At 49.2% G+C, this 22,146-nt stretch overlaps 3 protein-coding genes across 17 annotated transcripts in view; 1 reads left to right on the forward strand and 2 right to left on the reverse strand.

Annotated features, from left to right (window-relative positions):
• The window catches only part of NUMA1 (nuclear mitotic apparatus protein 1), a 77,240-nt gene extending 73,617 nt beyond the window's left edge, over positions 1–3,623 (forward strand). For all 6 annotated transcript variants that reach the window (XM_084894143.1, XM_084894145.1, XM_084894144.1 and 3 more), the window contains exons 21-26: positions 559–787; positions 1,337–1,473; positions 1,833–2,006; positions 2,209–2,319; positions 2,408–2,623; positions 2,951–3,623. In XM_084894143.1, the coding sequence (XP_084750269.1) occupies positions 559–787; positions 1,337–1,473; positions 1,833–2,006; positions 2,209–2,319; positions 2,408–2,623; positions 2,951–2,962 (879 nt within the window). In that variant the 3' untranslated portion in view covers positions 2,963–3,623. The remainder of the gene's footprint in view (positions 1–558; positions 788–1,336; positions 1,474–1,832; positions 2,007–2,208; positions 2,320–2,407; positions 2,624–2,950) is intronic.
• Positions 3,624–4,550: 927 nt separating this feature from the next.
• Positions 4,551–8,035, reverse strand: IL18BP (interleukin 18 binding protein). 8 transcript variants are annotated; one of them, XM_084894409.1, is made up of 6 exons: positions 7,698–8,035; positions 7,099–7,153; positions 6,524–6,703; positions 5,742–5,865; positions 5,517–5,664; positions 4,551–4,979 (listed from the first exon to the last, which is right to left on the reverse strand). In XM_084894409.1, exons 2-5 carry the CDS (start codon positions 7,124–7,126, stop codon positions 5,517–5,519), a joined length of 480 nt encoding a protein of 159 aa, XP_084750535.1. In that variant the 5' UTR covers positions 7,127–7,153; positions 7,698–8,035; the 3' UTR covers positions 4,551–4,979. The 8 variants fall into 8 exon arrangements, with proteins under 8 accessions (XP_084750535.1, XP_084750536.1, XP_084750534.1 ...); XM_084894410.1 differs by having other exon boundaries at positions 7,099–7,164; XM_084894408.1 differs by having other exon boundaries at positions 7,529–8,035.
• Positions 8,036–9,259: 1,224 nt separating this feature from the next.
• Positions 9,260–22,146, reverse strand: part of RNF121 (ring finger protein 121) — a 52,261-nt gene continuing 39,374 nt past the window's right edge. For all 3 annotated transcript variants that reach the window (XM_084894259.1, XM_084894258.1, XM_084894260.1), the window contains 4 exons: positions 19,945–20,065; positions 12,752–12,885; positions 12,015–12,116; positions 9,260–10,500 (listed from right to left, as the gene is read on the reverse strand). In XM_084894259.1, the coding sequence (XP_084750385.1) occupies positions 10,380–10,500; positions 12,015–12,116; positions 12,752–12,885; positions 19,945–20,065 (478 nt within the window). In that variant the 3' untranslated portion in view covers positions 9,260–10,379. The remainder of the gene's footprint in view (positions 10,501–12,014; positions 12,117–12,751; positions 12,886–19,944; positions 20,066–22,146) is intronic.

Raw genomic sequence — 22,146 nt, forward strand, 5'->3', positions numbered from 1 at the left:
CTGCCAGCCTGAGGGCTCTGGCCCTTGTTTCCACATCCCAAGGTTAGGGAGGCGGGGGTGCCTTTGGGGCAGCAGGGACACCTCTGGGCACAGGGTGGCCTCTGCTACCAAGATCTGGAAAAGCTCTAAAAGATGGTCAGACCCTGCAAGCGTGGGCCAGGGACGCAGAGGCCGTGGGATGATCATGACCAGCTCAGGAGTCATGAGAGCTCTGGTTCTCCCACTTCCTAGCTGTTTGACATTTGGGCCAGTTACTTCATTTCTTTGTACTTCACTTCTGAAGTAGTCCAATATACTCTGCCTTCCCTCCCTCAAAGCATTGTAGACTTAGTGGGAAAATGGGTAGAAAAGAGTCGATATCCTCAGCACCTTGTGTGGGATTCTGGCAGCGAGGTCCATTTCTTGCAGACGTCCAGGTAAGAACTCTTGCAAAGCAGTTTGGGAACACACAGCCGTGTAGCAGGGTCTGAGGGGCTTTAGGAGGGGAACAGTGGAGGCTCCTTTATAGAATGCCAGGTGCCCACTCAACCCACTACAACAGATCGTCCTTTCTTCCAGAAGTCAGATGTGGAAGATCCAGACAGCGCCAACTCCTCCTTCTATAGCACGCAGTCTGCCCCTGCTTCCCAGGCCGGCCCAAGAGCCGCCTCCTCCACCCAATCTCTAGCCCGCCTGAGCTCTCCCGAGGATGGCAACTCTGCTCTGCTCAGCCTGCCTGGATACCGGCCCACTACTCGCAGCTCTGCTCGCCGCTCCCAGGCTGGGGTGTCCAGTGGGGCCCCTCCAGGTAGGGACTGTTCCCTAACCCAACCCAAATATTAGCCTGGAAGCAGATCCTGGCACAGGGAAATAACAAGCATTTAAAAACCCACGGCTAGCTTCCTGGCTGCCTTGTCTGTCCACCGAGGGGGAATCAGAAATGCTCACATAACGGGCCTGGGATTCCCAGCATGACAGTGAAGCTCAGAAGCTATTGGGAGTGCTTTGCAGGCGGTGAGAGTCTGCCAAAGGGCCAAGCTGGCAAGTTTTACCCTCAGATTCTACTGGGAGGTTCTTGTCCTTTGAAGATCCCCTGGGTATCAATTCCTGGCCCTCGAGTCGTTTCTCTCGGTGTCATGGCCTCTGTGTGACCGCTCCAGGGAGAATGCAGTGAGGCAGCTCCTGCATCTGCAGCTCTGAGCAGAGCAGGACTCTAGGATACTGGGCTTGAAGTCCACGGGGGAGGTGGGCAGGATGGTGGCAGCAAAGGCTGGCGAGATACCAGGGCAGTGGGCAACCTGCTGCCTCCACCTTCACTCTTCCAGCCCCACTTGCTCAAATATCCCTGCCCCCCCAGGAAGGAACAGCTTTTACATGGGCACTTGTCAGGATGAGCCCGAGCAGCTGGATGACTGGAACCGCATTGCAGAGCTGCAGCAGCGCAATCGCGTTTGCCCCCCGCACCTGAAGACCTGCTACCCCCTGGAGTCCCGGGTGAGCTCTGGGGTCACCTGCCTGGGACTTGCCTGCACTGGCCCGCCCCTTCCTCTCTCAGCATCCCATCTCAGCGCCACTTGCTGACTCATCTCAAGTAATAGTATCCTTGGTCTCCTGCCTCCTGAGGAGGGCGACTAGATACTTCTAGTAGAATAGCTGTAAGGGAGGGAGTCAGGGTGAAGTTCCTGTGGGTGGGCAGGAGATAGAGGTCTGCTTGGGACTCCTCTTCTGTGGCCATTGTGCCAGGGAAGACAACAGGCCTCTTGCGACATGAAGCCTTCAGCTGTCCCACGTGCCAGGCCAGTGAAGAGAATCCGGGCCAGCCTGGGTCCACTGACCACTTCCCCCTCACACAGCCTTCCCTGAGCCTGGCCACCATCACAGACGAAGAGATGAAAACGGGTGACCCCCAGGAGACCCTGCGCCGAGCCAGCATGCAGCCGACCCAGATAGCCGAGGGCACGGGCATCACCACCCGGCAGCGCAAACGTGTCTCCATGGAGCCCCACCAGGGCCCTGGCACTCCTGAGGTAGGAGACGTTAGCTCACAGCTGCCAGGTCAGCGCACCACGTTTGAAAAGTAGGTTAAGGGGGAGGCTTCTGGCCCTTGGGGGTGGGGTGAGAGGTACTGCTGATGGGATCAGTTGGTTCATAGGTCCTCTCACTCGAGATACCTGGCTTTGGATGTGAAGTCCTCTTGCTGATGTCTGCCTATCGGCCTCTTCCCAATAGTCTAAGAAGCCCACCAGCTGTTTCCCACGCCCCATGACTCCCCGGGACCGACATGAAGGGCGCAAACAGAGCACCACGGAGGCCCAGAGAGCAGCTCCCGCTGTTAAACAGGTAAGTTGGGGGCTGAAGGGAGACCCTAGAGCAGCAGGTTGGCCTGGGAAAGCAGCAGTGAGCCTCATTTGACAGCCCCTCCCCACAGGCTGATCGCCGTCAGTCCATGACCTTCAGCATCCTCAACACGCCCAAGAAGCTTGGGAACAGCCTTCTGCGGAGGGGGGCCTCAAAGAAAGCCCTGCCCAAGGCCTCTCCCAACGCCAGCAGTGGGACCCGTCGCTCTCCTCGCATTGCCACCACCACAGCCAGCGCTGCCACTGCTGCTGCCATCGCCGCCGCCACTTCTCGGGCCAAGGGCAAGGTGGAGGCACTGACAGGGAAGAGGGAGGGTTTAACTCTCAGGACCCCAGGGGGAGTATGGGGCCACTTCCAGGGCAGGGCAGGCCTGCTGGGGGCTGAGCGGTGCTCCTGGTACTTGGTCAGTGGCTTAATATTGAGGAGAGGAGGCAGACAACTCTACTGAGAAAATCCAGAGTTGCTTAGAAACATCTAGCAACTGGTAATCTGAAGGTAGATCTGTCCAGAGCCGCACCATGGAAGGGATCCTAGTCAGGACTATGGGAGCGGAAAGACGTCTTCCTAAGCCAGCTGATGATATCACAGCCACATGACTGTTTCTCTCTTTCAGGCAAAGCACTAAAGGACCAGTACCAGTGAGTGGCCCCGCCCGTGTCCCTGATGCTGCCCTGCCTGATGCTGTCCCCCTCAGTGCCTTCTCTCAGCTTCCAGGCCAACCGTGGCCAAACCCCTAGAGACAGTGATGCCTGACACACCTTGGCCTGGTATCTGGACCTTTACGAGAGCCTTCACTAGGTGAACAGATGTGTCGTCAGAATGAGCCTGAACAGTGTGGGTCCTCTCCCTACTTTGCCTCCTGTTTTCACAAAGCAAAGTCACTTCTCCATGACAACGAGATCTGAGGCTGGCTTTGAGGATTGGGTCCTTGGGCCCAGCCAGTTCTCCTCAGCCTCTGTATTTAGAAGGGACCATTGGAGGAGCAGGCCCCGGTCCCTGCTGTTCCTGGTGGCGAGGCTTACCAAGGGCCCTTGTTGTTAAAGTCTGTGGCGTTGACCTGGTGGGAGCACCTGAGGATAAGGTGCTCCCATCCATCCAAGGGCACAGTTCCCAGAGGATGCTCTTTTCCAAGACAGCCAGGTGGGGGAGGGTGGGGACACTCACCCCCCACCTTCTCTAGACTTGTACTGGGGTGGGATTTGGATTGATGGGAAGGTTTTTAAGGGCCAGGGATGGATCTTTTCTAAATGTTATTACTTGTAAATAAAGTCTATTTTTCTCCCTTGGTTGCTAAGCTGCCTGATCTGTGTGGGAAAGGGAAAGCTGGGCTTGTTAGAGCATGCCTTTGTTCCTGCTCGGTCTTCAGACCACCTACCTTCTTTCAAGTCCCTTCTCCCGGCCTCTGCTCATGAAGCAGTTTGGGAGGTCTTTTTCTGAGGGCCTGTGTCCCCTGAACCTGGCTTTGTCTTTAACTTCTGAGTGGTACTCTTCCCATAGTCCCTCTCAGAATGGGCCAAGTTCTGTGAATGGGAGAATGGCCTAAATCAGAAGTCAGCATGCCTCCACTGAAAAACCACCTATGAATGCCCATTGTGGGCCCTGCTAGGTATGACAAAGATACAACTGGGTATCAGAAGCAGCCTCTGCCCAATCTATTGGGGTAAGAGGGACAATACAGGCATAGCTTGGATATTGCAGGTTTGGCTCCAGGCCACAACAAAGTGAATATTGCAATAAAGTCAGTTACAAAATCCACTGTAGTCTATTAAGGGTGCAGTAGCGTGTCTAAACTACATACATAAACTAAAAAACAGATCATGGCAAAAAACAAAACAAAACGCTATTCTGAGCTTTCAGTGAGTTGTAATCTTTTTGCTGGTAGAGAGTCTTGCCTTGATGTTGGCTGCTGATAAGAGTAGAATGGCTGAGGGTTGGAATGGCTGTGGCAATTTCTTAAAATAAGAAAATGAAGTTTGCTGCACTGACTTTCATGAATAATTTCTCTATAGCATGCAATGCTGTCTAATAGTATTTTATCCCATAGAACTTCTTTTAAAATTGGAGTCAAGCCCTGGCCGGTATTGCTCAATTGGACATTGTCTCATTTAGAGTAGGGTTATTACTTGGACCATTTCAATACTGTTATGTCTTGGGGAATAGGGAAGCTCAAGGAAAGAGAGAGAGATGAGAAATAGGCAGTCAGAACACACACATTTGTCAATTAAGCTTACCATCTTATATGGGCATGATTCATGGCACCCAAAAAACAAATGTTATATCAAAGACCACTGATCACAGATCATAACAAATACAATAATGATTTGAAATATTGCAAGAATTACTACAATATGACAAAGTGAACAAATGCTATTGAAAAAATAGTGCCAACAGATTTAATCAACACAGGGTTGCCACAAACCTGCAATTTGTAAAAATTGCATTATCTGTGAAGCACAATAAAACGAGCTTTGCCTATACAAATATATACTATTACGTTGAGATTGTGGCCTGAGCTGACAGCCTAGACCTAAATGAAGAGGTGGCGTTGCAACCAGGCTTGAGTTCACCTGTCAGGATGGTGAGGCAGAGGGAACCCTCTGGAGGCTTCTTGATTCGGGGGTTATGACTGTCCTCGGCCCAGCCTGGGGAAGTGAAGGCAGACAGGGATCAGGGCCAAGAGGGAGGGATATCTTGTCACTTTCCTCTAGGCCAGTGGTTCTCAACCTTCCTAATGCGGCGACCCTTTGATACAGGGTCTGTTAATGAATCGTAATGTAAATATCTGTGTCACATTAGATAACAAATATTGCAGGTTTGGTTCCAGACCAGGCTGTAGAGCCTAAGACCCTCGGAAAACACAGATATTTACATTACGATTCATTAACAGTAGCAACATTACAGTTATGAAGTAGCAGGGAAAATAATTTTATGGTTGGGGGTCACCACACCATGAGGAGCTGTATCAAAGGGTCGCCGCATTAGGAAGGTTGAGAACCACTGCTCTAGGCCATGCCTCCTCCGCGTGAGTCTGAAGTTCTGTTTAGTCCCACCTTGGGCCTGGGGTTTTGGGGGAGTGGTGGTCCTTAGCCTGAGACTGCTCTGGGCACAGCCTGCCCTTTCCGCCCCACACTGGAGCAGAGCTCTGCCCGTCCCTGGAAACCTTCCCTCAGGTGCCTCACCTAGAGATGGGCCAGGACGACATGGCGCTGGGCAGTGCACTCCGGATCCACGAAGACACAGGAGAAGTTGGTGTTGAGCAAGGCGGGGCTCAGCTCCTCCAGCACCAGGGCCTTCTTCAGGTGGGAGTTGGCACCCCGGTTCTCCACGCTGCCGCAGAGGAGAGGGCCGTGAGAGGACTGCAGGAGGCGGCCCCCCCCTGTGGGCCTCGCCACCACGCCCCTCACCTGGTGCTGCCCTCCCGCAGCCCGTACGGGAGGTGCTCGATGAAGGAACCGTTGCCCAGCCAGTAGAGAAAGCTGAAGTGGTAGAAGCGGCTACAGGCGGTACAGGACAGAGTCAGCGTTCCGTCTAGGGGCACAAGTGGCTGTCAGTCCTTAGCCCTTCCGTCAAGCAACCCCCGACCCTCTCTACTGTGGCCTGCCCACCCTCCCCCGCGCCCCGGCGCCATGACCCAGGAACCCCGAGTGCTGCTCGGCACCCCCCCGCCCCCCCCCCCAGGTGCAGAGGTCCGTTAAAGCAGAAGTGCACTGTCTGCCACCGAGGCCCAGGGCTGGGCAAGAGTCTGGGGCATATGTCCTTATTCAGGTGATAGCTCCTGAGCTCGTTTACTCAGGAGACCCTCTAGTGCCCAGCGTCAGTGACTAGAACCCCCAGCCAAGGAAGCAGCCCTACTGGGCCACTCCTCCTGAGGTGGCCAGAAGCAAGTGGGCTCTGAGAGGAGCCCACAGCACTCAGCTCTGCAGCCTCTCACCTTCTCGTGTCTGAATTCTCTGCCCCATTTGACAGGGAGCGTCTTGGGGGCTAGGCCCCATGCCCATACTCATAATGCTGGGGGGGAGCAGAGAGGGCCAAGTGCTCAGCCACGCTGGCAGGGTTGGTAGTGGGCTACATGGCAGAAGGGCAGGGGGCATATTCAGGAGTCAACTCCACCTTTGGACCCTCTGTGCTAACAGCCTGCCCTCTCACCACTGTGCCCTCCTGGGCTTTCCTCAGAATTGTCCCTTACTTTGTGAGAGTCCATCTTCTGGCCGGGACACCTCCAATGCTGGGCACCGCTCAGCTGCTGGGAGCGTTGTGATCCCAGCTGAGACTGCAGCAGCTGTGACGACCTGGGGTACAGGTGAAGCTCTCGCCAAATGGGAGACGATGTGGGTACCCAGGAACAGGACCCACAAAGGGCTGGAGTCTGAGGACAGGACAGTCACGGAGATCAGCAGCTGGACCGCCTGGGAATGCTCAGCACCCGAGCTCAGGTCTTAGCTGAGGGAGTTGCTGCCTGGGTAAAGCTCTGGCTCGGAGATTCCTGGGCTCTGCTCAGGGAATTAGAGGGGCAGAAGGACCTTCCTGGCCATTTTTGAAAGGAACACAGGGAGACTAGAATGGAGCCAGAGCCACAGCGTCTGGACAGAGGCTGAAAGAGCGCAGTGGAGAGGAGTCACCTGGGAGTTAAGGCTTGGTTGGGGCAACCCCACGGCTCCATTCTGTTTTCAGACCGCTCCCACCCCCATGTTCTATCGCCCCCCCGTCCTCTCCCCCCCCCCCCCCCGCCCCCTGCCACCCAGGCACAGCCCCAGGTCCCACCTGGTGTCCAGTTCCGTCTGGTGGTCATGATGCGCCAGGAGCTGTGTTCTTGGCTCTATGTACGTGCTGACAGGGGGCAGGCTGGGAAGGAGTGGTAACTATTCCACAATTCAGAAACTGGCCTGAGCCTCAGAACCTGCCCCCGCTGCCGCCTGCTGCTTCTCCTCGGTCCCTCCCCCTCTCAGTTCCCCTCCACTCCCCCCCCCCCAACCTTTCCTCCCCCGCTGCCGCCGGTTCTGGCTCCGCTTCTCCGCCCTCAGCCCTCAGGCAGCCGCACTGGTTGCCTCCAGGGGACCCGCAGCTCATCGCTCACCCTGGAGCAGCTCAGAAGCCAGCGGCCTGTTCGACAGGAAACATGCTGGTTTCCCGGGCCAGCCAGCCCCTCCGCACAGACACAGGAACTTGAGCGCGAAGAGGGGCCGGGACTTACCCAGTAGGGAGGGAGATAAAGCTCTCCTCACGGAGGGAGCTGTTCTGGGAAGGGCAGGATCCAGTTAAATTCTGGGAAAGCACTGGCCTCCATTTCACTTTCACTTTGAATCTAACAGGGAACCTAGCGCAGGCTCAGACCTGGGAAGCCTCCTTGCGCCTTTACTCACCAGCCAGCATCAGACTGGGTCCGCAGGGACTTTAGTCCACCACATCCGTACCCTCCAGGGGGACAAAGGGTATGGACTAATGAGCCTCACAGTCAATTCTTCCATCCCAGCGAAGGGTCAGGGCTTTAGTATCCACCTTTGCTCTTCAGAGCCTCCTGCTTCCTCCTCCTGTCACGTCGATATTCAAGGGAACAACTCTTGTAGGCACTGGGGGGCTCCAACGTGTTAGACCGATCTGACCATTTCATGTTCAACGTCACCCCCGTCCATCCGCATCCAGACCTTTCTCAGGCTCCCCACTCCCCTGAACCAGCACCCACCCAGCGCCACTCCTCCCCTCCCAGAGCTACCGGTCTAGGCTCCCCGGGAAGTTAGATTCCCCCTACCTGGTTCCTAAGAAGCCCGAAGAGCCCTGCTTTTTGGAGCCACCGTTCCAGAGGGCCACAGCACAGGTCCTCTCTGGCCCGAGGGAGCCCCGCCACGGGAGCTGCGCTGAGAGAGCTTCCAGACTTGTCCGCAGGACTCGCAGAGCCACGCTGAGAGCCTGAAACATGAGCCGGAGCCCTGGCCCTAAAGGGAGGCACTCCCTAGGGAAGAGGGGAATGGCCCCACACTGGCTGGAGCAACGCTCTAGTCAGGCGGCTGATGGGCCAGACAGAGCTGGGACTGCGGCAGGGAATGAGTCAGGGTCATGGAGGCAGAACGAGGGCTGGCGATCCAACGTATGCATGTATCAAGTGTGAAGGACAAAGCCCGAGTGACTGGGGTTTGTGACTTCTGTGGTCAGGAGGATAGGAGAGCCGGGGGCAGAGCCAGGGAGGCCGGGACCCGGGCCTGGCTTTTGAGGACGCCAGGAACATCGTCTGCTGCAACCCCAAGGGGGCGTTACTGGGTGGAAACCAGACTCATATTCCTAGTTTAGAGGCAGGAGACAAAGCCATGCATTCTGTTCTCCAGAGCTCGCTTTACTTGGCATTTTTTACTCTTGGTCCCTCCCCAGGAGCTGCTAGGCTGCAGGACACAGGGAAACTGCTTCCAGCAGTTAAGTCAGGAGGCAAGGCTGCCTGGGGCTCTGACACAGTCCTTTGGGGCTTGGGGGTGAGGGGAGGGAGGGAAAGGAGGTGGGATTCTACTTCGGAGTCACCAAGACTAGAGTTGGGCCCCTGGGCGGTCCTAGGACTGAGGACTGGTGAATTATAAAAGAGTCTTGGACAGTTGGCTTCAGCTTCTCCCATGAGCCGGATGTAGGGATTGGATGATCCCTGGACCCTTCAACCAGCCCCCAGTCCACCCTGAGGATGGCATGAGAGAAGCCACAGCTGGGTAAGACAGCCCAAGTTGAGAATGGCTCTGAGAAGGGGTGATGGCAGGGAACTGACCTCAGGTGGTAAGGACACAACCGCCCAGTGGTGCCCCAGGGCCCCTTCTACCGCAGGACAGGAGCCCAGCACCCCACCACCTCAGGGTCCTCGCTCTCAAACAGGAGCAGCAAAAGGCAGCCCAGGCAAAGCATCCCCAGGGACCCCAGGGAAGGAGGTGGGAAGAAGAAAAGCAAGATGATGTTCAGCTTTCCAACCCAGCTCATGGAGCTTTATTCAGAATGGAGCAACATTCTTGGTTCTTGCTGCCCTTGAAGGCATCGGCCCAGGTGGGCCGTATTTCCTAGGAGCCCAATGTGGAAGGCCCATGTTTACCCTCGCACGTCCTCACAACTCCTAGGGCCAAGGCTGGGTCTCCCTGGAATCCCTTTCCAGAGGCCATACTCACCTGGGCCTCGCCCTCCTCCCACCCACCCTGCCAGGCCCAGACAGGACCCATGAACAACAAAGCTGACATAGGGATGGCCTCTGGCTGGGAATCCCCTGCCAGCTTCAAGGGAACAATGTCTCATGTCTGTGAGTCCCTCTGCCACACCCACTCAGAGGCACGCACCCACTTCACACAGGCTTTCCGGGAAGGAAATGATGCGGCTGAATGGCCTGTGGTACGTACTGCCACTTCCGGGCACAGGGGGCCCTCAGTCATTGCAGCCGCCATGGCCTCCGTTCAGGCTGAGCACAGGGCTGCTCCGGGCAGGTCACCCAAACTGCTCCTGCCCCCAAACAAATCCTCGATGCATTCTGAGGTCCCAAGGCTTCCCTCACTGGAAAAGTCACAAGGTTCCACTTGCCTCAACCAGCCTACGGCTCCTGGACAGGAGAAGACAGAAGAAACCCTCACGCACAGGGCTCCTCTGTGGCACCAGCGGGAGGGCTTCCGCTCTTCCACACTGAGCATGCCAGGCTCGAGCCCCTTGGAGGGAAGGAGGGAGGGGTGTGCTGAGGCTCTCGGCCAGAGGCAAGGAGGCTCCTTTAAACCAGAAAGGTTGTGGCTCTGCTCCTGCCCTGCTCAAGCAGGGAGGGTAAGGCCTGCAGGAGTTGGGGCAGTTCCTATGCTCCACAATAAAAAAGGTTTTTAAATATATTCATCAAAATAGTTTTTTGTTTTTTTGTTTTTAAAAAAAGCCCCCACTGCTGGCAGCCCACTGGCTAGCTCGCCATCATATCCCTCCCTGCCCGGACACAGCCAGGAGGGTCCTGAGTGGCCCAAGTGCCCCTTTGAGTCTTTCCCACCCAGGAGGTCTTGAAGGGCAGGGGGGAGTGTGCCCTGAGGTCCATGGTGGGTGGATGCTCTTCTGCCCCATTACTCGAGGCCCAGGATGTAGTTGATGCCTTGTACTAGGCCAATGATGACAGGCTGCCAGGCTACCAAGTAGCGAAGCCAATCCAGCAGTTGCCCGTACATGACGTGGGGCCTCTCCCAGCTGCCGGCGTGTTAAAGGAAAGGCTGTGCACAGACCTGCTAAGGCTGGTCTAGGGGATGGTCACGGAGGGTTTCCCCACATCTCCTGGGACCGCCCACTCTTTCCAGCAGCTTTCAGAAAGCCCACAGCCTCTCCATGTTGGAGTAAAGGGCTAAAGCAGAAGGTGGGGCGGATGGCGGAGGGGCGAGGGCAGAAGATGGGGATGGAGTGGTGGAACTAAGCTCTCCATGGCCGACATGCAGAGAGGGTCATCCATGAAACCACTTCTCAGATGGACTGGCAGTGAGAGAACACAGCCAGAGGCCTGTGACATTGGCTGCAGGGAAGCTGGGGGTTGAATAAGGCAACCCTGAAGGTTCCTGTAATGTCCAACGTGAAGGCTTTCTAGGTCAAGGAAGAGGCTGAGTCTAGAGACAGAGGCAGAAGGGAGCAAGAGGCTGGTCACAGGGAATAACCCCTGGCAGAGGCCCCAAGGAATCCCCATCCAGGGCACTAAGCCACTACCCTACTGAGGCCAACCAGCTCTGGAGATAGTTCCCTTCCTTCCACTTCACAGCTAAACACTGGGCAAGACGCCTGGAAAAGGAGGTTAGGATTCCAGGTCTGGGGAAAGCCCTGGGGAGAGGGAATCTCTAGAAAGGCATCAGAAAGGGCAGCTTGGCCTAGTTTCTGAGAACTAAGGGAAGCCCTAACCATCAGCTTGACCATGGAGTTACTACTTGTTCCTAAACTAGTCTCTGCAAGAACAAAGCAAGAAACCTAAAAGGGCCTGTCTCCTATTCAGGGAGTGGACTAGGAATGCAGTGGCTCCCACACAGCCCAGCTGGTGTCCTAGGGACAGAGAAATGGGGCAGCTGAGAGGAGCGGGGAGAAAGCTGGGTCCCTGGATCCCAGGGGAAGTGCAGGGGCAGGCAGAGTAGTGGCTGGGCACTTTCCAACAGTCAGGCTGTGAGGAGAATGAGGAGGGTGAAGGTACAGAATGAGGAGGGAAGGCTGGCAGGGGAGGAAGTGATAGCTCAGAGGAGCGTTAAGTCCTGTGTTGATAGCTGATGGGCACAGGGAGTCCCTCAGCCATCCCTGCACCTACAGGCCTTGCACAGGCACAGAGCTGGTCTCCAGGCCTGCGTGTCATAGATAAGGCATCATCATGCATTAGTCATATCACCTCAATCAAGTATCCAACATCTTAACTGTTTCATCTGTAAAATCAGAATATCACGAGGTCATTAAGTTTCTAGAGAAGACAATGAGATCCACATGAGAACACTTAGCACAGTGCCAGGTACACAGTAAGCAAGCAGGAAGTGGTAGCTGCTACAGCTACCAACTTAGCCTTAAGGCTTCTAGAGCTATGATGAGAAGCTGAGGCATTAGTCCTATGCCATGTCCCATCCCAATTTCCTAGATCTGAGGCCAAACAGATGGAGGACATGTACCCGGTGGGAGCAGGAGGGAACGCCCAGGAGGACCCAGTGCAGGGTCACACGGCCCACAGGAACGCACAGTAAGGATACGGGTTGCTGAACATCCTCTTGAGGTCCACCTTCTCTTTGCAGTAGGGACACGTCTGCTTCTTTCCCACAATGCACCAGCCGCGAATGCAGAACTCGTGGAAACTAAGCATCACTGGTCAAGGGAAATACTGTGGACAGCCTGCGTGGCACCCAGCTCTGTGCTGATCTTCAAGGTGCCCAGGCACTAGCCCTGGAGAAAGGTCCTAAGCCTGGCTCCCCCCCTTACTTTCTGTATAATATTAGGCAAGTCCCTTCTCTTTGACTCTTTGCTCATATGTGAATCATCATCATCATCATCATCATCATCATCATCATCTCTACTTTACAGGAATGTCAGGGGCAAAACGGAGATAACATAATACATGGCACAGAATGGGAGCTGAGCAAGGACATGACAAATCTTAGATATTATTCAGGGGGGTATGATTCTGAAACTGAGGGATCCAATTAGAGGATGCTGCTCCTGTGACTCATCCAACCCTGGGGCAGCTAGGGTAGCTTCAGGCTCCTTCCTGGTAAGCCAGGCTATGAACAGCATTTACATAACAGTGGCTCCCATCTGTGGGAAAGAGCAAGCAAGGATGCATTTTCTACTCCTGGGTATCGGCTCCTCTAACATTCAACATCACCCAAACGTCTACCATCTTGTGACTCTCATACACTCAAAGGCCGGGCAGCATGCCCCCTTCTCTCCCTGACTACAGGGTGCATGTGACCCGGGAGCTCCAGGCGGATACACATGATTGCAAGACAGCCTGTACGTGTTCTCGATGATGCCCTCTTCACTGACATCCACAAAGATCTGCTGCCCACACACGGCACACATGCTGTCCGAGAGGTGTTTGGTAGGCATGCCTGATTCGCTGTAGAACTAGGAGGGAAGAGCACAAGGAAAAGACAGGAAAGATGTGAGAATCAACCGAAGTGGAAAGCTACCACAGAGGCCTTCTAGAGAGAAGGCAAAGTGGCAGGGGAGGTCACAGAGCTAGAAAACATTTCTATACAATAAATAGACCTTATCCTTGTTGGGTGAATGAGGAGAAAGGGACACACCAGAGATGGGTCAGGAAGTCTAATCGAAAAGGACCTGAATGCTAGGCTGGGTTAACATCAGGGACAAAGGAGAACGTGAGGGAGAAGGGCTCAGGGTGACATACAGGAGCTATGTCAGGTAGGCCACGTTGTAGCCAGACTATGATGCTAGCACACATGGACAACATCTTTAAGATTCAACGGCAATATCCAGAGCACTGCTGTGTGGTGATAAGGGTGTTCTCAGACACTTGTGGCTGCAGCAAAGGAGATGCAATCCTTTTGGACAGCATTTGGCATATATCTCATACTGTCATACACTTCAGCCATTAATTTCAAGGAATTTAAGGAAATAAAAACAAGTGTCAAAAAGTTTCATGCAGCCCTGGCCAGTGTGGCTCAGGTGGCTGAGCATTACCTAATGCACTGAGCGGTTCAATTCCCAGTCAGAGCATATGCCCGGGTTGCAGGCCTGAAGTCGATGTTTCTCTCTCCCTTTCCCTTCCTTTATCTTTAAAAGTGAATAAAAACATTTGAAAAATTTATAATTAAAGAAGAATTTCATAATTCCTCTAAAAGTTAAACAAGAATCACATGACAAGCAATTCCATTCCAACATATATACCTCCCAAAAATGAAAATGGACTAAACACATGCTTGTATGCTAATACTCATCAAAGCACTACTATTCACAATAGTCAGAGGTGGAAACAATCCCTCAATAAACGGATGTATAAACAAATGTGATATATCCATCCAATAAAATATTGTTCAGTCATTAAAATAATGAAGTCCTGGCACATGCTACAACACACACAAACCTTGAAAATATTATGCAAAGTGAAATAAGCCGACACGAAAGGACAAATATTATATGATTCCAATATATATCTAGAGTAGATAAAAATATATAAAAAAAAAGATCACTCTGTCTTCTGTGTGAAAAATGAATTGGAAATGAAACAAAGAAGCTTTAGAAAGACCAGCTAAGAGACAATTACAATTCTTTAAAAGCAATGGATGATGGAGGCTTATACTAAGTTGATGGTTTAGGCTTATGTGATGGCAGTAAAAACTGAAAAAAGTAGACAGACTGGTGATGTCTAATAGACCAGTGAACAGTAATGCTCTGGAGCTCAGAAAACAGTTTTGGATTAGAAATCTGGAATCCCTGGAAAAAGAAAAGTGAATTATCCAGGTGAAGAGAAGAGATGATGACTTAGATTTGAACTTAGAAGAACAATATCATTAGGAGAAAGAAAAGTTAGGAGAGGAAACAGGAAATACCAGCGATAAAAAGAATGCTTTACATTCACCTATTCCTTACAATTCTATAAGACTGGTAGTATTACTACAGCTAAGAAAACAAGACCAGAGAGGTAAGGTAACTTGCTCAAGAGCACACAGCTAGCCCTGGTTGGGTGGCTCAGTTGATTAGAGCATCATCCTATACACTAAAAGGCTGTGGTTTAAAACCTGATCAGGGTGCATACAGAAGGCAACCGACCCATGTTTCTCTTTCTCCTTCCCTCCCTTACTCTCTGTCTAAAGACAGTAACAACATAGGAACATATATAATACTTTCAACAATAAAGATTAAAAGAATTTTATTTCTTTATTTCTTTATTTCTTTTAATATATTTTATTGGTTTTTCACAGAGAGGAAGAGAGAGGGAGAAAGTTAGAAACATCGATTAGCTGCCTCCTGCACACCCCTCCCTGGGGATGGGCCCGCAACCAAGGTACGTGCCCTTGACCGAATTAGAACCTGGGATCTTTCAGTCCACAGGCCGAAGCTCTATCCACTGAGCCAAACCGGTTCCGACAAGATTAAAGAATTTTAAAAAGAAAGAGAACATAGCTAATTAAAAGTGGATTCAAACTTGAAACTAGGCCTGACTCTAACCCCCTAGCTTTTTCCACTACTTTAAGCCAGATGAATGGCTAGCTAGTCCTGTCCTGATGCTATCGGGGCCACTGATGATCCAAAAGGTAACTCTGAGGCACAGTAACTTGCTTAGAAGTTTGCATGAATGTGGGTTACTGCCCTGCCTGGAAGAAGCTCCAGAAAATAAGCTTATTTCACAATCAAGGAAACCATACTGACTGGCTGTCACACGCTTATGATCTCATAGTGACCAGATGAAAAAAAAAACAAATATCCAAGGTTCCCTAGACTCATCATCAGAAGATAATGACTAAAGTTCATATTACAAGTTTCTCCATGTGAAAACAAAGAGCTACTCTACACTAAACAGAACAGTGAAAAGGAATTGCGGATGCTTGCTAATATACTTACAAAGCCTCCTGGTTTCATTTCTAAGAACCCTAACACAAAAAAATCACAGATCTCTTTAGGTCAAACCACCCTCAAAGGGCTATGCGAGGACTAAAACAAGTTCCTGACATGGAAAGCAGAACAGCTCCAACATCAACTATGACTTTCTGGGATAGAAGCCATGACCACAAAATGTACAAAAGACTATGAAAAATGATCAGGACTGAAAATATGGTCTATACATACAGTGGGATATTATTCAGACTTAAAAAGGAAAAAAATTCTGATACATGCTACAACCTGGGTGACCCCTGAAGACATTATGCTAAGTGAAATAAGTCCATCACAAAAGTCAAATATTGCACAAGTCCACTTATATGGGATACTTGCAGTGGTCAAATTCAGAGACAGAAAATAGAATGGCAGTTGCCTGAGGCTGCGGGGAGGGGAAATTGTGGAGTTACTATTTAATGGGTATAGAACTTCAGTTTTATAAGAGTTTTATGGATGTATAGTGATGGTTGCAGAACAATGTAAATGTACTTAATGTAACTGAACTATACACTTAAAAATGATTAAGATAGTAAATTCTGTTATATGTGGTTTTTCAGTCCTCATTAGAGAATGTTTTTATTTATTTTAAAGAGAGAGGAAGAGGGAGAGAAAGAGAAACATCGATCAGTTTCCTCCCACACATGCCCTGACCGGCAACCCTTTGGTGTATGGGATGATACTCTAACCAACTGAGCCACAGGCCAGGGCAATGTGTATCTTACCACAAATAAAAACAAAACAAAACCCACAACAACACAAAACAAGTACTGCTACTGAAATGGGTGGTAGTGGTATTAGTGAAGATTGTACTTGGGTCATACTTGGTACATTATAGACAACTGACAAATAACTATTGCTTTAATAAATGAATGAATGAGTTGCCTAATGAATGCATGGAAGGCGGAAATTTCCTGGCTTCTTCAAATTGCCTGCACCAAAGCATTGATCAGATTTTGTTTTTAAGGTCAGGGTTATTCTTGAAATTGAGGTATCCGTGGCTCAGAGACCCAGAGCACAAGGCCCACTTCACCAAAGACGGGCAGAAACAAGAGAGTGCTGGAGTTCTCAGGGTTGGAAAGAACTGTAAAGGCAGTGCAATGTATCCCTTTAATCTAAGCTGAAATCCCTCTCCCACACCTTGCCTGGTCTGATCTGCTGGCATCCCAAGCCTTAGAAGAAGGCCTGTCACTAAGTCTCAGCAATGTTTGCTATGGGAAATAATGAATGAATTCCTGGTGACTCACCAGTACTACCACAAGCCATTCTAGTCTTCCTATGACCCACTCTGCTGCAAGATGGGAACCTGGGGAAACAGCAAACTCTCCATAGTTAGGGTCTGCAAGGTCACATTCTGTTGGACAGGTGTTGGATAGTGTGGCTCCTCTGAAAGGGATAGCCATTCTTTTTTTTTTTTTTTAAATATATTTTATTGATTTTTTTTTTTACAGGGAGGAAGGGAGAGAGATAGAGAGCTAGAAACGTCGATGAGAGAGAAACATCGACCAGCTGCCTCTTGCACACCCCCTACCAGGAATGTGCCCGCAACCAATGTACATGCCCTTGACCAGAATCGAACCTGGGACCTTTCAGTCCGCAGACCAACGCTCTACCACTAAGCCAAACCGGTTTCGGCGGGATAGCCATTCTTAATGTCAATTACCTAGGAAAGAGGTAAGTCCTCACATAAGGTACCAGAATTCAGAAGGCTGGCCTGAGGAATAGAGGAAGGGGTGGCATATTTTTGTCAGGAACAAAGGCTTTAGGTCCAGACGTTTGGAAAATAGTTGTCTAGATGTGGTGGGTGCCAAAATGCCCCCAGCTACACAGCGGTAGGCTGAGAGTTGTCAAAGGCAGGGTCTGGAAACCCTGGAAAGCAGGCAGCCTGGTAAGCCAGATTAACCTCAGCCAAGTACCCTTGGCTTATTTTCCTGCTCTCATCCTCAACTTTTTAATAAAGCCCAATGTGACTGCTTGATCCTTCTGTTCTTATGCTGAGACACAGGGAAGTATGTGGGTTTATACATATGCAGGCTATTAAGTGAGCATATGGGATAGTAAGATACTGTAAAGGGAAGGAGAATATGAGGGGCCAAGAGCTGGTATTTGAGGCACCCTCCGCCCTAACAAAGAGTGTTCAGCCAGGTCTTTTGGTAAAGCTGGGATTTATTATCTTTTAAGGGTTATCAGCTGTAATCATTGGAGCCCAATAATTCTTCCCAAGAACATGGAAGGCCCAGCTCAAACCTTGTTTTGGAGAGGCCAATTAATGATCCCATCTCCCCTAGAGGAGAAGCTATCTTGTGGATCAATTCTGAGCTCAGTCCCATTTGGACAGAAAAGGGATTTTGTAAATTGGTTATCAGTGACCACCTGAAGGAATTAAAGCTATGCTTAAATTGGCAGCTGATAATAACCTTGAAATAAAGTTGGCAACAACCTGGGAAAATCAGAGAATTGGTCCTGTAAAAACAAAATGAGAAAAAAAGAAATCACTAGGATAGGATACTGGCAAGAGTGGCTGTGAAAAGCTGGCTATGCTATAAAAGCAGTCTAAGAGAACAGCTGTTGTTCAACGTGTAGTAATTAGATAATATAGAGTCCAGAAATTTCTTCTGGGAAATGAAATGGGTAAAGGAAGAGCTGAAGCCTACACAAATGTGTACAAGACCGAGAAATGCAGCTAAAACATAAGACAGTTGTTCAAAAAAGTATCTAATAAGCTGTCCACATAGTGACCCAATATACTGTTTTCAATGTGATCCATTGCTAGAAAAATAAATAGCCCATGATACTGAGAAACAAAGTCCTAGATCTGAAACTACTATATTTGATTAAAAATATCCAAGGTGATGGTTGAGGATTATTTAACCTAAATTGGCCTGTGACACAAATGAACACACAAGTTTACACAGCAAATAGTGTCCCACCTGAAAACTGCCTCAAATCCTTCCCGAGTTCCCGAAGCGCCTCACATGCAGTCAGTGCCGGTCCTTTCCTGCTCTGATCGCTTGGTCTCCAAAGCTACCTGCTGCCTAAAAGCCAGGCCTGGAATCTGGACGCTCCCAGAGAACCATTTCCCTGATGTTCTCCAGGGTTTCACTCCAAGCTGTCAGTAACTTCCTGAATGCCCTTTGGTTCCCCTTCATCACACAGAGCCACATGTATTTCAGCACAGAAATGGAGAGATGTCCATTAATTTTTGAAATATTCTTCCTTGGGGTAGAGTCTAATGGGATGACACTGAGATGGGTAACACTTTTGTGTTGTTTACATAATTAAGAGAATGTAAATAGAAAAAAATATATATATACTTCCATTATAAAGGGAAAAAAGGGATACTGATGTGGGTTTCTCAGATTGGCTATTCTACCCATATTTTAAGCTTGAATTTCTCCATGGTCTCCACCTCATCCTCATAAAGCACTTCCTATCTCCACCATTCAAGGAGTTGCTTGAGTTAGAAATCTCAGCTTTGATACCTACCTTTCCTTCATATTTTTTTCCTTCAGGCTCCAGAACCAATCTATACCCAAGTCCCATCAAACTTACCTGCAAAATACTTTAAAATAGTGCTCTTCTCTCCCTTTCTACCATCTCTAATCCAAGCTGCCTTCATCTCTCCCATTTGTCTCTTAAATAGTCTTAAGTGGTCCACTCTAACCTGTGGACCCCTCTCCAATCTGTTCTCTACCCAGCAGCCAATATTATCTTCTGGGACCTTTCAGTCCAAAAGTCAACGCTCTATCCACTGAGCCAAACCGGTTAAGGCCAATACAATCTTTTTTAAAATGCAAATCTGATAGTGACATTTTCTATTGTAGCCTTCCAGTCTTTTTAGTATAAAAAAAACACAATCTTTCCTTCATCCTCTAAGGCTTTTTCTAGACTAGCCTCTGACTATGTCTCCAGTTATTTCACTACATTCTCAGCCCTACAATCATATTAGCCTTAGTTCCTCACCTTTCATATTAGCCCACCTTTCCTCCCACCAAAGGACTCTCTACTCTAAATTTTCTCTACCTCTTTTCACTTTACTTCATCTAGTTAACACCTACACATGGTTTGAATCAGTTCAGTAGTCACTTCTTCAGAGAAGCCCTTTGAGATCCAAGACTAGTATTGGATCTACTATATTCTGTATTTATTCTGTATTTATTCATTGCATCATGAACCTTTCCTTCATAATATTTATTAAAATTATAATTTTATATTTATTTTTGTGTTTATTACCCTTAATACCCCCCTCTGTCACTAGAGAGTAAATTCCAATTAGGCAAGGACCGTATCTGCTTCTGTGTGTACACCTCTGTAATCCCAGCAGTGTTCAGGCACATAGGCATTACATAAATACTTGTTGAATGAATGCTAACTTCCTTCAGGGTAAAGTGGTCCTTTCCTACAATAGTCCTAAAGTTAAAAATTCCAGGGTACATCTGAGTTCTGACTTTCCAAATTTAAGGAAGAAATCCAACCACATCTTAAAGGATTTTATCCTTCAAACAAGTTATGCTATCCTGAACTCCCTGGAGGTGGTAGAAGGCGGTATTAAGGGCCAGGTGAACTCACCCCTATGGTAGACGCCATGTAGTCTGCACACATTTCTGCAAAGTCCCGCTCAAGAACACCATAGTAGAGGCCATAGAAGAGGAGAGATATGCCAAAGTCCATGGCATCTTCTGGTTTGATCCTGTAAAGGAAGTAGCACTGCCTGAGACACACTGCTTTGTATTCTACTCTCAGACTCAGAAGGAGGTGCCAAAAAGCAGAAGGTTCAAGGGCTAAAGCAAGTTTGCTAGGGCAAACTAAGACCAAATCTAGCATGCTGTATTAAAGTATACACTGAGTGGCCAGATTATTATGATCTCTGAATCATAATAATCTGACCACTCAGAGTGTGTGTGTGTGTGTGTGTGTGTGTGTGTGTGTGTGTGTTTGTGTACAGTATAAGGCCTAGTGCATGAATTCGTGCATGGGTGGGATCTGGCCGGCCTGGCTAGGGGGAGGGGACATGGGTGGTTGATCAGCTTGCCTGCTGGTCAAACTCCTGGTCGATGGTACAATTTGCATATTAGCCTTTTATTATGTAGGATATACACTGAGTGGCCAGATTATTATGCATTCAGAGATCATAATAATCTGGCCACTCAGTGTATTATCCCTGGGCACCAATTGAACAGGCTAACACTGTGAGCTTCAAAGACGAAGCCATGGTATCCCCTTCTGCCCCACTTCCCCTTTCTGTTCCCAGTGCCTGCCTCCTCCAACTGGCAACCATGTACTGCAGCTGCCAGAGCCTGCTCTGGTTGGCACCTACATATTGAGGACTCCAGTTCATCACCACCACCCCTTTCAGGCTACTGCTTCTGAGAATGTCTTGTCTGACGGCAAGCAGGCACAAATATGCCCACCATCTGATACAGCCATGGGGCAGGAAAGGAGTTTTCTCTCATTATAGAAGTATCTATATAATATCGTAGATTTCACTCTTATCTCACAAAGTCTAAAATATTTATTATTTAACCCTTTACAGAAAAGTTTGGCAACCACAGTTTTTAGAAAAAAAGTTAGTCAGTTACAGACGAGCTACCATAAAATATTAAGCTGCACCTACATATATTCTGTTTGTCATCAAGTTAAACATTGACCCACATCTATTTACCAAGAAGAACAAAGTTTTTTTATTGGATATATTGGAGTGACACTGGTTAATAAAATTATATAGGTTTTAGGTAGAAAGACAAAGTTCTTGCCTGTAATATTAAGAGATTTGTTTTAATAAGTCTAAGGACCAATAATTTGCCTCCTTGAGTCTATAAATGTTTAGTATAGAAAGTACCTTTGTAAAAATATTTGTACCCTGCCTGGTGTGGCTCAGTTGATTGAAGCGTCATTCTTTGCACCAAAAGGTTCAATTCCTGGTCAGGGCACATACCCAGGTTGTGGGTTTGATTCCCATGCAGGAGACACCCGATCAATGTTTCCCTCTCACATTGGTCTCTCTCCCTCTCCCGCTTCCTCTCTCTTTAAACTAAACAAACAAACAAAAAAAAAAATTTGTACCAGGAACTGTATGTGTTCACTTAAAACTGTAAATGATATTTATCTTGGAAAGCTGAATTTGCTCATCAATCCTGTAATATTTAACCTATTAACTAGACATCATGATCTTTCACTGATTAATCTGATCAGTAGCATAAAAGTGGTCAAGATTCCCAATTCTGTTTTCTTCCTTGTAGAGTTTATGAGAGCAAAAAGAAACATGGCCTGTGATTGGTACATTGTATCTGGACTGGGAGATTCCTGAAACTGAACGTGTTCCTTGGGCGAGGGGGGACTTCTGGGACAGGTGTCTCACTCTCTTACATCTCAGCCCTGTGACTACTATGAGAACCTCCGAAGACATTGCCCTGCAACTTCCTGTCTTGTATCCTTCGAGGTGGATCTGTTGTCAGGTGTGGTCAACTGTATGCCACGAGTTCAAATGTCTAATTCAGGGTAAGCAAATTTTTTCTGTAAAGGGTCAGATAGTAAATATTTTAGTTTTGTGGCCCAAATAGTCTCTGCCGCAATTATTAAAATCTGCTGTTTTACTGCAAGAGCAGCTATAGACAATGTGTAAACAAATGTGTGTGACTGTGCTCCAGTAAAATGTTTTTCATATTTTATAAAAACATGAAGTAGACCAATTTGGCCCACAGGACATAGTTTGCCAACTCCTACTTTTCTTGAACATAAGATCACTCAGGGAGAGTGGATGCTGCAATAAAT

The sequence above is a fragment of the Pipistrellus hanaki genome (assembly GCF_964339955.1).
Source record: "Pipistrellus hanaki genome assembly, chromosome: 9".
NCBI lineage: Eukaryota > Metazoa > Chordata > Mammalia > Chiroptera > Vespertilionidae > Pipistrellus > Pipistrellus hanaki.